Source organism: Alosa alosa, chromosome 2, assembly GCF_017589495.1.
Source record: "Alosa alosa isolate M-15738 ecotype Scorff River chromosome 2, AALO_Geno_1.1, whole genome shotgun sequence".
NCBI classification, from domain to species: domain Eukaryota; kingdom Metazoa; phylum Chordata; class Actinopteri; order Clupeiformes; family Clupeidae; genus Alosa; species Alosa alosa.
Window position 1 is genome coordinate 4,930,710 of NC_063190.1, and position 14,291 is coordinate 4,945,000.

General features: G+C 46.7%; 1 protein-coding gene across 1 annotated transcript in view; it reads left to right on the forward strand.

The window, feature by feature from the left end:
• The window catches only part of frem2a (FRAS1 related extracellular matrix 2a), a 45,153-nt gene that overhangs the window by 15,258 nt on the left and 15,604 nt on the right, over positions 1-14,291 (forward strand). Inside the window, exons 4-6 of the mRNA XM_048237733.1 lie at positions 2,694-2,924; positions 6,595-6,720; positions 7,057-7,308. Of these exons, the coding sequence (XP_048093690.1) occupies positions 2,694-2,924; positions 6,595-6,720; positions 7,057-7,308 (609 nt within the window). The remainder of the gene's footprint in view (positions 1-2,693; positions 2,925-6,594; positions 6,721-7,056; positions 7,309-14,291) is intronic.

The window sequence follows — 14,291 nt, forward strand, 5'->3', positions numbered from 1 at the left end:
GTGTGTGTGTGTGTGTGTGTGTGTAGGTGTGTGTAGGTGTGTGTAGGTGTTTGCGCGTGCATGTGTGTGTGTGTGTGTGTGTATGCATTTTTGAATGTGAGTGTGTGTGTGTGTGTGTGTCCGTGTGTTGATGTATGTGAGTGAGTTTGTGTGTGTGTGTGTGTGTGTGTGTGTGCATGTGCAAATGTGTGTGTGTGTGTGTGTGTGTGTGTGTGTGTGTGTGTGTCCATGCACAAAGGTGTGTGCGCGCATGCGATGTTCGCAACACTCACGGAGAACAAAGTTTTAACGAATCTAGGCCCTGCAGCCTCAGACGCACACACACACACACACACACACACACATCCCAGCAGCCTCTTTCTCTCCACTTCCCTTCCTCCACATCCCTCCATCCCTCCCTCCCTGCCCCTGCTCCCTGTGTCTCTCTCTCCATTCATCTCCTTGTCCAGCTCGTGGCGGGGTCACCAGTGGGGAGTGGAGCCCGCCGCGTCTTCGCCAGCCAAACCAGGTCACGACCGCCGGACGCCTTTGTTTGAGGACGGCCGCTCTTCCTCCCAACCCCCCGCCACCTTCCTCCTCCCCGTGTCGCGCCCTCCTGCGGCTCTGCACTCGTTCGCTCGCGCCATCCTGCGCTTCCTCTTTTCCGTGGCTCTGCTTTTCTTCTTTCACCTTCCGGGCCTCAGAGGCTAAACTTGTTATCGATGGAGCCTTACCCCCTGCCTGACTTTAAGAAAAATTTGAAAAAGAACATGCTCTGCTCTCTCTCTCTCTCTCTCTCTATCTATCTCTCTCTCTCTCTCTCTCTCTCTCTCTCTCTCTCTCTCTCTCTCTCTCTCTCTCTCCCTCTGTGTATCTGTCTCTGCCTCTCTCTGTCTGTTTTTCCATCCCTCCCTCCCAGTCTCTCTCTCTCTCGTCTATCTTTGTTTCTCTACATAATTTTTTCCCCCAACTGGAGGGGGCATTTCCTTTGAAGATTCCCCCTCTCACTTCTCATTTCATTCATTGAATTTCATTATTTGGTTTGCATTGCAGGGTGATGTGTACAGCGAGGCCTTAGCAGAGATATGCCTGTGTGAAGCTGCCAAAGGCTGGGTACAATATTGACCCCTCCTAAGGATGATCCAGTCTGGAAATTATACTTTATATTAATGTTTGATCCAAATCACCGCATGTACTCAACTAGTGAGCAGATCTGCTACTTGTGTTTGTAGTTTTGGGGGAAATATGTTGCTGGGGACTGAATTTACATTTCTGCCCTGCCTTGTATTGGTTGAGCTTAAGCATAAATTTGCAGTAGTGCAGAACAAATTCTCCAACACATAATTTGCCCATTGTGTCAAATGGTGAGATGAAGCAAGGTAGCAAGCAGAGTGCTGTAGAAGTGGGGCAGGAATGTATTCTGTAATATGTCACAATAGTTCTGCTCATGACAATAACGTAATACAACTGAAGACAATTAAAAACGATAATTTTACTGAGCAATTATGGTTTCCCAAATAATCACTACCCAATAAATATTTCAGAATCGCTGCACCGTGATACCATCAATATCGTGGGGAGTATATTATGACAGTATCACATCGCAAGTTACTCTGCAATTCCCACCCCTGGAGTCTACAGGGAGTCCTGGGCCTTAGCACTTTTGCATTTTAATCGAGCGGGACGCGGGGTATTAATTCTCTACAGCTGTTTCCGTCGCGACGCCAGAAGGGGCCCTGCCAGCTGTCGAGGCTTGATGTGGCCGTGATCAAACGCCGATGGGCAGGTGCGACAGAGGTACCCCCAGCCGCGAGGGGGACCCCTGCCTGGCCTGGCTCTGGGTGCGGAGCCTCCGGGGTGACCCCCCCACCCCCTCCACCCCCCTGCCTTGGCCTCGGGGAGCCCCGCAAGTGGCTCCCATGCCACCACAGAGCTCTCGGAACAGCTTCATCATCTGGAGCCCATGTGTTCGCTGTGCTGTGCTGTGCTATGGAGCAGCATGGAAGCATGCGTGTGCAAAAATAAGATACAATTGAGTTGAATTTTAATTCATTATTAAATTCAATTTATTTATAGTGCCATTAAAAATGCCGAATGTCTCAAGGCACATTACTGAACCCGAGGCCTAAGCCCCCAGAGCTTTAATATGACAACCACGAGCAGGGCCCAGATGGTTGGAATGAGACCACTTGGGAGAGAGAGAGAGAGAGAGAGAGAGAGATAGCATAATGGGATAGAAGATGGCAAAAAGTAGGAATAAGAGAAACAAGAGGATGGAAAAAATATCAAAATAGGTGCACAGAGGTACAGCATTCTCAGTAAGAACCCGTTGTGCACCTATTTTGATATTTTTCCGGTGTTTTTTTCAGTGTTTTACGTTTTTCTGGTGACAGACCCAATATTAGTACACTGATACTTTTGAGCTTGAGTTTTGCCAACGTTATTCACGCATCGCTTCCTAAACGCGCCCACACCACTGGGAAATCCACATTTTTAAAGTAATCCTTCACAGTAAATTTAGAAATATGCCTTTTCAAATGACTCACACGCACAAACTCATTTCTCATCTCCCCTCGGCCTTGCTGCTTTAAATGAGGAAAAATGGCTCGGCGGCCTCCCCCACTGAGCGCACTAAATTACAGTGCACATCAGCAAAAAAATAAAAACTTACAGCTTGGTCTTCTTCTTCTTCTTCTTCTTTTTTTCCTTCACAGGCATTGGCGCAGTCGATGGCACCGCCGAAAAGGACAAGGACTTCAAGGGCAAGTCACAGAAGCAGGTGCAGTTCAACCCAGGCCAGTCTCGTGCCACCTGGAAGGTGCGTGTCTTCCCCGACAGCAAGTATGAGCAGTCCGAGACCTTCCAGATTGCCCTCTCCGAGCCGGTAATGGGCGCACTGGAGTTCCCATCGACGTCGGCCGTGGAGATCGTGGACCCGGGCGATGGTGAGCATTTCTGTCGCCGTCAGTGTTACACCACGTACAGTGTGCAGTTGTATAGTGTTACTTAACAGGAAGTACAGTTTTCAAGGAACAGCAGGTTTGTGGAGAGCATTCCGTGCCAATATAAAAGTCCCCAGAGTGGAGGGCTGTGGGACTACAGTTTCACCCTTTTTTTTTGCTCCTCTTGATGTTCATCTCTATTTTTCACTTTTCAAATGTCTCTTCTCACATGACACAGAATGGAGAGCATGCTGGATGAAGATGCCATCCCCAGCATTTTGACAGCCTCAGATCCCAGATCAGATCTGGAACAGTGTCAGTGTTGTTTGAAAAAAATAAAAAATAAAAGATGGCGAACAGCTTTGCTGAAAAACTGGTGCACGGAGCATATCAGAACAACCAGTGCCATATCAATCATTCATCAAAACCGGCGTTAAAGAGACCACGGTCTTGTGTTCGCCTTGCCATGGCTCAGACGCCGCTCCCTCTTTTAAGACCTCATTTAGGTTTCGTTTGAATGGCCAGTTGTGCAGTGGACGACCAGCATGTTCTCTTAGTTCTTCTTTTTTGGTGAAGAGTACCCAGTGTGGAGCCAGAGTGCATGTGTAATTGCGTCTGTAATTAGACAGAAAAGATGGGGGTGGGGGTGGGGGTACGAGCACGGCCCCCCTTTGGGAGGGTTTGGATGCTGAAGTTGATGTAATTTGAGGAGAATACGGAGGCAATGCTAGCAGCCAGCCCCGCCATCTCTGGGTGACTGTTCTAATGAAGCAGGCGCGGCCCTTGCTGTAATCAGCTCCACTGCTGTCAGGATCCGAAAGCCACACACAAAAACAAAACACACACATGCATGGGCACACACATACATCGCATGCACACACACACACACACACACACCGTCAGTCATTAAGCTGCTGGTGGATATATACTATATCCAGACAGATACTTTCTCTCTCTCACCCCCGCATGCTGTGCCACAGTAATGACACACAGGCTGTAGAAGTCATGTTCGGGGGCTGAGTCTCTTTCTCTCCGGTTGGAGAAGAGCCCCAATTTTGGAGTTGATAAGCAAATTTAGATTCCTCTCACAGAAATAACCAGAGGCTGTTGTTTATTGTATCTGATATTTCTTCATTGTTGTTTTGTGTGGCTGCGTGGGCCTCCTCCGCCTTCCCACGGCAATTATGAAGTGCACATAATACCCAAAACAATTCCACTTCAGACTCGCTTTCTGAATGGGACCCTCACACTCCCTTATCTCTCCCCCTCTCTCTCTCTCTCTCTCTCTCTCTCTCTCTCTCTCTCTCTCTCTCGCTCTCTTGCTGTCATACACACTCACTGTGGCAAATTCTCTATAGTATGAGAGGGATTTTTTTTCCTTAGAAAAGAGCCTCTCTGCAAATCTTCCCCAGTGAGCTCATTAGAGGCGCCATGGAAAGGTTTGTTTAGAGGAGGCAGAGCACTGTGGGAGGAGGTGGTGTGGGGTGGTGCAGTGGAGGTGGTGTGGGGTGGTGCTGTGGTGGTGGTGGTGGTGGTGGTGGGGCATCTGTGACAGAGAGAGGGAGAGAGACGCTGGTTTCAGCTCTAGCCTGGACCTGACAACCACTCTGCCAGCCTTGCCACTCGCTGCCACCACCCACGCACGCACGCACGCACGCACGCACGCACGCACGCACGCACGCACGCACGCACGCACGCACGCACGCACAACACACACACACACACACACACACACACACACACACACTCCATCCAGCCATCCACTGAGGCAACCTCTCCACTGCCCTCCAGCACCAGCCTTTCAACCCCTCATCTCCCCCTCACCCCTCACCTCCCCTCACCTCCCCCTCACCACCCCTCACCCCTCACCACCCCTCACCCCTCACCTCCCCCTCAGTGCCCCTGCCCCCCTCATGCCAGCCCCCTCACCCTGGCAGCGCCACACTCAGAGCCATTAGTGTTTAAATGCTTGATGAGGCTGTGGCTGTGGCGGCGCCCCTGGAGAGCCCTCTGACCTGCTTGTCTGTGAGTCGTGGCATCCACCCTCATAAATATCTCACAGCGCTGCCACAGCTCTGGAGGAGAGGGAGGGCGCGCAGGGCGCGGTCCACTCGGAAGAGAGGAGGCATTGGCCTTGTGTTGTCTTTCGCTTTGGCTGACATTAGCTGCTCCAAAAGCCTCTTTTGTGTCGCCACGCGTGTTGCAGGGATGAGACAAAAAAACGAAACGATGGGGCAACTACTCGTTCCGTTCTTCAAGCTGAAGCAGTGTGAATTTAAGGGTGGTGGAGTCGGGATATGTGGACTCTTGAATGGGGAAAAAGGAGGTTTCCTACAACAAAAGAGCTTGAGACTGTGGTGCCAGACGGTGCTTCTCTCTCTGTGAGGCGTGAGGTCCAGCTGTCCTGGAGGGAGGTGGACATTGGGGTGAGGAGAGGAGAGGGTGTGTGGCGTCCGTGTCCGATCGATGCTCCGAGGGGCTTGGACTCAGCGGAGCGGTAGCGGAGATCAGTTTACTGGATTAGACTGAAACTCTCTCTGTGTCCCTCCGCCCCTCCCCCTCACCCTTCATATGTATAACAACACAACTCTGGTCTCTGAGATATGATCTGCTCTCTTTTTTTCTCTCTCTCTCTCTCTCTTTCACCACTCGTTGATCTTATCTTTAATCTGCCTTGCATTTCTCTTTACTCTTCCCTTTTCTCTCTCTTTCAATCTCTCTCTCTCTCAATCTTTCTCTCTGTGCCTCTGTGTCTTTTTCTCTCTGTCTCTCTCTTTCTATCTCACACTCTGTTGTGTTTTTCTCCCACTTCAGTTGCTTCCTGTCTTGTCTCTCTCTGATTGTGTGCTCTTTGCCAGAGGGGCGGCCAGTTGCATTGTGATAAGTGGAGGAGAGATTTGAGAGAGGGATCAGAGATGATGAACACACACACACACACACACATCCTCACTCACTCAGAGGGATCTGGGACAAGAGAGGCTGAGCAGCAGTCTGTTTGCTTTTTCCCCCTTTTTTGTTTTTATTTTTATTTTTTCATCTTTCTCATTCTCTTTTTTTTATTATTATTGGTCCCACTGTGCCTGTCTGAAATAAAGAATAAACAGTGTGTGCATTTCTCTGTAGTTTCGAGAGCATCTCGTAGTTCTCACTTCAGCCTTTTGATAGATGACTCTCTCACGGGTTGCGGGTCTCTGTTGCCATCACTCGATTGTTCTATAAAAAGTCTTCTGTGATGTTGACTCCTCCGTGACCTTCGCTATTTAGATGTAGTCATGTGAGAAAGGCTCTCTCTCTCTCTCTCTCTCTCTCTCTCTCTCTCTCTCTCTCTCTCTCTCTCTCTCTCTCTCTTTCTCTCTCTCTCTTTGTGCTCTGTGGCACCAATCTGGTTGATACACGCCTCACAGAAACACCAGCTTCTGTGTGATACTGATGTAGTCAGGATGTAAAGCACAACACCAGTGCACAGCAACAGCAGTGTATCGGCATCCCTGATTTTGAAGTCTGCCTTCACAACTGTGCCATTCCAGATGTGTGTCTCTAATTGGGAAGGATTTCAGACTTAAATTAAATGCCCATGCCTTTTCAAAAAACACCCGAGGCATTGTCTCTTCTGGGATGTAATGACTGTTAAACAAAAGCCCTAACATGTGTCCCTGTGTCTGCTCCCAAACAGAGTCCACTGTGTTCATCCCCCAGGCCACCTTTGCCATCGAGGAGGATGTCGGTGAGCTGCTCATCCCGGTGCGCCGTAGCGGTGATGTCAGCGAGGAGCTCATGGTGGTCTGCCACACACTGCAAGGTACCACACCTCCACCTGAAGCCACCGCGGAACAGGGATGAGGATGTTTATTGTTCAGTGGTTGGATGATGCAGTCAGTGAGTGTGGCCTGAGTTGTGTGTTTGTGGCCAAAATGATAAGTGTGTTATACATGTAGCAGGCCTGAAACAAATATGTGGGCGAAATGCACTGCATATCTAATGAATAATTAAGATTGCACTCACTTAAAATTTTATTTGTAAGATATCTTCTTGTGTTTTTTTCTCCCTTTGGGAAAAGACCAAGGCTGTTGAGATTAATAAATAGCTAAGAAGCTGTCTAGTTACAAAATCAGATTCAAAACAATATTCTGCACAGGCACTGCCAAAGGCACCGTGCCCACCTCAGTCCTCTCCTTCTCGGACTACATCTCCCGGGCCGAGGACCCCAGCAGCCTGCTGCGCTTCGACAAGGACGAGACAGAGAAGTTCTGCCGCGTGGTGGTGATCGACGACTCGCTCTACGAGGGCGAGGAGAGCTTCAACGTCACCCTCAGCCTGCCCATGGGGGGACGTCTGGGGTCCGAGTTCTCCACCGCTCGCGTCACCATCCTGCCCCATAGTGATGACGGTGAGTGCTGTTGAATAAACGGCAAAAAAAATGTCCTGATTGAAGAATGAGTGTAGATTAAATCACATCAAAAGTCAGTGGCCCTTTACAGTTCAAAATATTCACTTAGCAGATACTTCTTTCCAGAGTAACTAAAACTACTTGTGAGGTAGATGTTTTATGACTATCAGTGCTGCCTGAAAACTCTGGTAACTTTGGTATTGGCACTTTGGTTTCTCAATTTAGCCAGTTTAGCTCAGGAACACCACTGCTTGAGTATATAGTCAAGTTAAATCAAGTCAGCTTTATTTATATAGCGCATTTCATACACAGAGGTCATTCAATGTGCTTTACATAAACACAAGCAAACAGGAATAGCTAATAAAAGCATAGAAGGGCAACAGTCAAAGAACAGTTTAAAAATGTAAAAAGCATAAAAGCATAAAAGGGCAATAGTTTAAAAGTGTTTAAGAAGTAATAATTAAAACACATAAAAATGTCAATAGTTTTTAAAAAGTAATAAAAAAACAACATAAAATGATTGTACTAGTCAAGCACCCAGTGAACAGCAGCACTCTTCTTGATTCTTGAAGTAGTCCCAAACTGTGCACCCACACATATATTTTCTTTCAGGGGCGAAATGCCCGACCACATGGCTCAATAGTCCCCCTCGTAGAGTATTACGTAACACCCAAAATAGTTAACACTCAGAGTTTCAGAGAAAACCGGTAGAGCTGTAACTCTCGATCCGTAAAGAACGAGCCGTTACACTCTACACTCTTAGCCGTTACACTCTAAATTCTCCACACTACACTATGCCTGATCTGTCTATTCTGTTAGAATGACAAGACAACTACTTCACAGAATCCCCCTTTGCCCAACTAAGGACAGCAATAGTACTACAAGGAACAATAGTACTCACCCCGAAGAGTGCTCTGTGCACTGAGTAATGAGGATCTTACCACAAGCCACACTCAGACATGTTACAAGATTGTCTTAAACAGACAATCACAAAACAGTACAAGGTCACATTCAGGGTGACGTGACACACAAACATACTGTATAACCCATGGGTCAGGAAAGATTAAACGTTTGCTGAAAGACTTTCTCAGATTCAAAAATATGTAACCCTGTGATAATGATCCCAGTCAAACTCCCAGTGAACAGCAGCACTCTATGGAGATTCTTGAAGTAGTCCCGAACTGTGTGCGCACACGTTTCCTTTCAGGGCCAAAATGGCCGACCACAGGGCTAAAGAATGAGCCGTTACACTCTGACTATGTCCGATCTGTCTATTCTGTTAGAATGACAGGGCAACTGCTTTACAGAATCCCCCTTTGTCCAACTAAGGACAGCAATAGTACTACAAGGAACAATACTCACCCGAAGATCAGTTAGCAGAAGCATCAGAGGAAAGTTTGGTCTTAAGTCTAGATTTGAAACTGGCTACAATTGGGGCAACTTTGATCTCATCTGAAAGTTGGTTCCAGAGCTGAACTGCATAGCAACTAAAAGATGCTTCACGATGTTTAGTTCTAACAGTAGGTTTCTTGTAGATATGATATGATTTGACCCAATTTGACCAAATATGATTTGACCCAATTTATGACTACTGTATACCTGGAAGTCCAACCCAGTGCTCTAGTCTGTGTGTTAATATGTTGTGATCAACAGTGTCGAAGGCTGCACTAAGGTCCAATAACATCAAGACTGATGTTTTGCCTGCATCTGTATTGAGGTGTATGTCATTTAAAACCTTAATAGGAGCTGTTTCAGTGCTGTGAAAGTAATCAGAATACCCATTTGATGTTAGGAAGGTGGTTAGTAGATAACATCTCACTCATGAATGATTTAATTCAGTCCCCTCCTGAAGCATCCATTTTGAAGAGTTGATATTCTATCCCCCTGTAAACTCTCTCTCTCAAGTTACACCATAGGGGGCGCCACCGGGGAAATCTCCTCCTGTCACTGTTAATCACATCGTATCAGGAAACTCAGTGACAATCATACCACAAGACAAGGCTGCCCGACTATAATCAGAGTATATCTGAAGGTAATCGAAGGTCTGTGCCGATTCCCGTTAGGGGAGCATCGGCATTCACTTTCTATTTAGTGTGAGATCGAGAAGCCCATAGGCAACTCACAAACAGCATTTAATTTGTATTGTTATTCATACAATGCAGTCAGTTGTGTCTGTCTGGTTGAACCTTGCAAGGGAAGGATTTTTAAAGCCTGTTATGTTCCTCTCAGTTAAAGGATTCATTATATTCCAGTTAAAAAGTCTTTTTTTCTATTTATTTTTATCTATTGTAGGTTGTAGGCTTTAATGTGCATTGTGTCCTTTCAAGAGGCACATTTCCCAGAAAGAATCCATTTGATTTGCACTCATCAAAAAAAAGTAAAGCTTCAAATTTTACTCATCAGGGTCTTTCATTTACACCTCACTGACAACACAAAGAATCTTCTCTCCGCACGTGTGTGTGTGTGTGTGTGTGCATTTCAGTGCACACCTTGAAAAGTCTTTGTTGTGGTGGGAAAATGGTGTTTTAGGCTGTAGAATTAGGCTGTTGGCAGGTCTCCTCTCCTTCACGAGACGTTTGAATGAAGACTAGATAAAAATGTCCCTTGTAATAGAGTTTAGACTGCAGGAGGGAGGTGTGGAAGGACACTCTTTGAACTCTCATATGACATGTCATTTTTCAACCACCATTTTCTACTCACATCTTATAAAATGAAGGGAAATTCTTAATACTTACATAAAGCGTGCACACACACAGACTTATACAGAGACACAAGCACACAGACACATACTTTTGTAGAAACACACACACACACATACACTCTCTCACACACACACACACACACACACACATACACACATGCACGCTCGCACACACACACACACACACACACACACACACACACACACACACACACACACACACACACACACACGCACACAGGCACACACACACACACACACACATACACACACACACACACCCCCCCCTAAGGCCACAACTTCAGGAGCTGCAGATGAGGGCCCTTTAACCACAGTCTCCAGACACACACACACAAACCTGTGTGTAGAACTCTGTCTCTAGACACACACACACACACACACACACACATACACACACAGACACACACACACACACAAACACACACACACACACCTGTGTGTGGTTCTCTGTCCTCTGTCATTAACGCCCCACACCCCCGACAGCCCACGGACCGTCACTAACCCCTCCTGAAGTCTGTGACCGTGTGTCATGTCTCTGGGTAGGTGAGCGGAGCCGGCCAAGGTCGCCGTGACTCCCAGGTGTAGCCAGGTGAGATGAAGTGATGGCGGAGGAAGTGCCTTCAGGGAGACCTTCACCGGCCACACATCCGTGGTCACTTCTCCACACGTCTCGTTTCTAAAAATAGCCTCACCTCACAAGTACTGCTCATCTGGATAAGGCTCCTTCAATTCTTAGTGGCGTGCAACAGAGTGTGTATTGTCTGGTGGTTTTGGTCGCCTGTCTGAATCTAGACAAGGGGTCTATCTATCCATCTTTTCATTTTTTTTATGTAGGAGTGGGTTGATTTCTCTCATGTCATTCCGGGGAGATGCACGCTGCCCTGAAATATGCTACCTGCAAAAAAGGATTCCTTTGTAGTCTTTGCTCACCGTCAGCTGCAGATAGCCCAGAAGCCTGTGGATGCATTTATCAGTGGATCTGCACTCAGAGGCTGTTTGCACTTGACTGATCAAACAAGCTGAAGAAAGAAGAGTCTGCAGGGCCGCGGGGGTATGTGTTGGGACGAGGGGTTAATTTTGGATAGGGTTGCCTGGAGCATAGACAGATAGACTTTATCACTCCGTCTGGCTTGAAAGAAGTGGACAGCAGCAAAACTGTAGAGCCAGAGTGAAATTACACATCAACAGACACATCCACTCCCTAGACATCATCTGGACGTCTATCTGTTTGTGTGTGTCTCTCTGACAGTCTGTCACACACACATATGCACATTGCAAAAATGACTCTGACGCCAGAGTGACTATCCCTGATGGGTCAAAAGGGCATTTCCCAGCTGAACAACAAAATAAGAGCCGTATTATGGGGAGATGGGAGATGGGTTCTGTCAACAGTTACTTCTGAGCTGGAGGAAAGAAGGCTGGAGGAGATGACTTCTGTTTCACCTTCAGCTTAGGTGTGTATGTGTGTGTGTGTGTGTGTGTGTGTGTGTGTGTGTGTGTGTGTGTGTTCTGCTCAGTGTGGATGAGAGAGTTCCCAGAACCCCTTAACCTGCCGGGATTATGTTTGACAAGCTCAAGTGCTTAGAGTCTACCTTTAGTCCACCCCAAGCACACAAATGGATGTTCAGCCACCACCACACACACACACACACACACACACACACACACACACACACACACACACACACGGAAGACATGCACACTCATATTAATCACGGATTTGCACAGCACATGCTTCTGGAGCATTATCATGAATTATACAACCTGTGCTCTAATAGTCCCCACGGCTCCAATCACGCCCGATTGTCAGGGCAGCACGAAACCCCGCTAATCCAACGTCAAAGTCATACAGAGGATAGGAGAAGCGCTCTGATGCCTAAATAGAGTCGTCAGTCAACACACTTGCAGTACTCATGAGAAGCCCAGTGCTGATCCTCTTTTGCTTGTGGAGAGAAATGTCATACTATCTTTATATTTATATTTGACATATTCCATATAACCCCATAATGTATACTTACATTTATATACTTGTTTCCTCTTACTTAGTGGAGATAAGGGATTCTATAATACTGTATATCCTCAATGAAATATTAAGTTAACATGCTCCTGCAAGGAATGGAGACATCTTCTGGAAGTTTCTAGTGTGGAGTGAAGAGAGGACTGCAGTGTACTGAGCAGCCATTGTTTTGCCTGACATGGTGTCAGCTTAACATGTCCCAACATTTTGGCAGCAGATGTAGAGTCGTGTAACAGTCTGTGTGGCTGACGCCTGGTGATATGCTCTTCTTCTTTGGAACAGTTACTGCTAAATGTCCTGTCTCCTGATCCACTGACTTCTCTTGAGTGTCACGAAAGATGCTTTTTTTGCCTGAGGAAATATTTTAAAAATAGCAGCATAATCAGAATGAAAGACAATGACTGAAGCCAAAACAAAGAAATGCACAGTGAGCTTTTTTTCCATTACCCTCACTGTGTTTCTGGGATTTTTTTTCTATTTTTTTTTTTTTCATAGACAGTTCATAAAGCTGTCAAAATGCATTCATCTGACTCCACGTTTCGGCACAGATAAACGAGCTGGCAAGCCTTTTTTTTTCTTACCCGGAGATGGCGAGAAAGAACAGACCAGTGTTTCCTCCCTCGTTTCAATCACCCCGGCAGGTTGATGTGAGACAGCACTCTGTGTCTGAGAGAGGCGGCGCTGTGCTGGAGGGTCTCCCTTGCCCCTCACCTTAACTACCATCCCCAGCAAGGCTCTGGCCTGAGGCCTATCATTAAAACGAAACAATGTCAGCCACCACAGTAATTGCTACCCCCCTCTCCCAACACACACACACACACACACACACACACACACATATATATATATATATATATATATAAAACATAAAAAATCCTTGATAGTGTAACTTGTGTGTGTGTGTGTGTGTGCGCGCATGTGTGTGTTTGTGTTTCTCATTGTACTTGTGTACTGTAACACACAAGTAAATCGCTTTCTCATCTTTGTCACCTTAGCCAGGTCAGTCTTCGTTGACATGCGTTTCTTGAAGCCCCCACAGAAAGCGTCCGTCCTAGATATCTTTTTGTGCACCTGTGACACCCATCCTTTTGATGCATCCAGAGCCCCACTGCCTGTGTTCTCCCCATGGACATGTCTACGGAGAGGAGAGGAGAGCAAAGTTATTCAGTTGTTGTTTTTTGGATGTTATTTGTGGAGGTAGAGCAGCACCTGTTCTGGGGTGTGTGGATCAGGGTGCCTTTTTTCCTGCACTCAGTCGAAGTGCGGGGGTTCGTTGAATTTAGGGTTATCTTTTTCCGTGTTCTGGCAGCAGGGGGGCTTTGAAGTCAGCTGAGATGAGGAGCTTTGTAAATATGACACATATCTGGTTTTCAGATCGCTCCTGTCTATTGGATGTGTGCATATCAGGTTTGAATGTGTGTTAATAATATCTGCCCATATATCTTCCCAGTAACCAGCACCCAGTAGCTCCTGCTTTGCTATGCCATGTGAGTGCATACAGTGTGATATGTGTTCCTTACATTAACTCAGGCAACTCTGCATTAGACTTATGCACTTCATTTGCTTTCTTTATTGTGATATGTGTTTTTAGAAGTATCATCACAATTGTGTGTGTCTGTGTGTGTTGGTCTGTGTGTATGTGTGTCTGTGTGTGTGTGTGTGTCTGTGTGTGTTGGTCTGTGTGTGTTGGTCTGTGTGTGTCGATCTGTGTGTGTTGATCTGTGTGTGTTGGTCTGTATGTGTGTTTGTATGAGTGTGCATAGTTGTGTATTTATGAGACATCACCTGCGTAGCATCTTACCAAAGAAGATGCAAGAATCACTTAAGCACCTCTCATGGGGCACTCGGCATAACAAAACATAAGTGTTAAATAAATAAATCAGCGTTCGCCTTTCCGTGCGACAAGTGAAGGAGCATCATCAACCAGGGGATAAGGTGTCGCATCGTTGGCATGGAAACCTAGCCTCAGGACCCAGACTGCGCATCTGACAGCGTTGTGTCCGAGACACTGGCACATCATACTCCTGCTCTGGCAACACCCAAACACAGACACCAAGACACAAACACAACGTCCTGCTATTATTTAAAATGACCCAATGAAGAGATGACTAATGGAAATCTATGTGAGGGTATGGATGCGAATGTAATCCCTCCTAAGGCAGAAAAGCATCTTTTTAAATGACATTAGGGAGAAGTCAGTGGATGGGGAAATAGGACATTTAGCCGTAAATCAAATGAACAGCC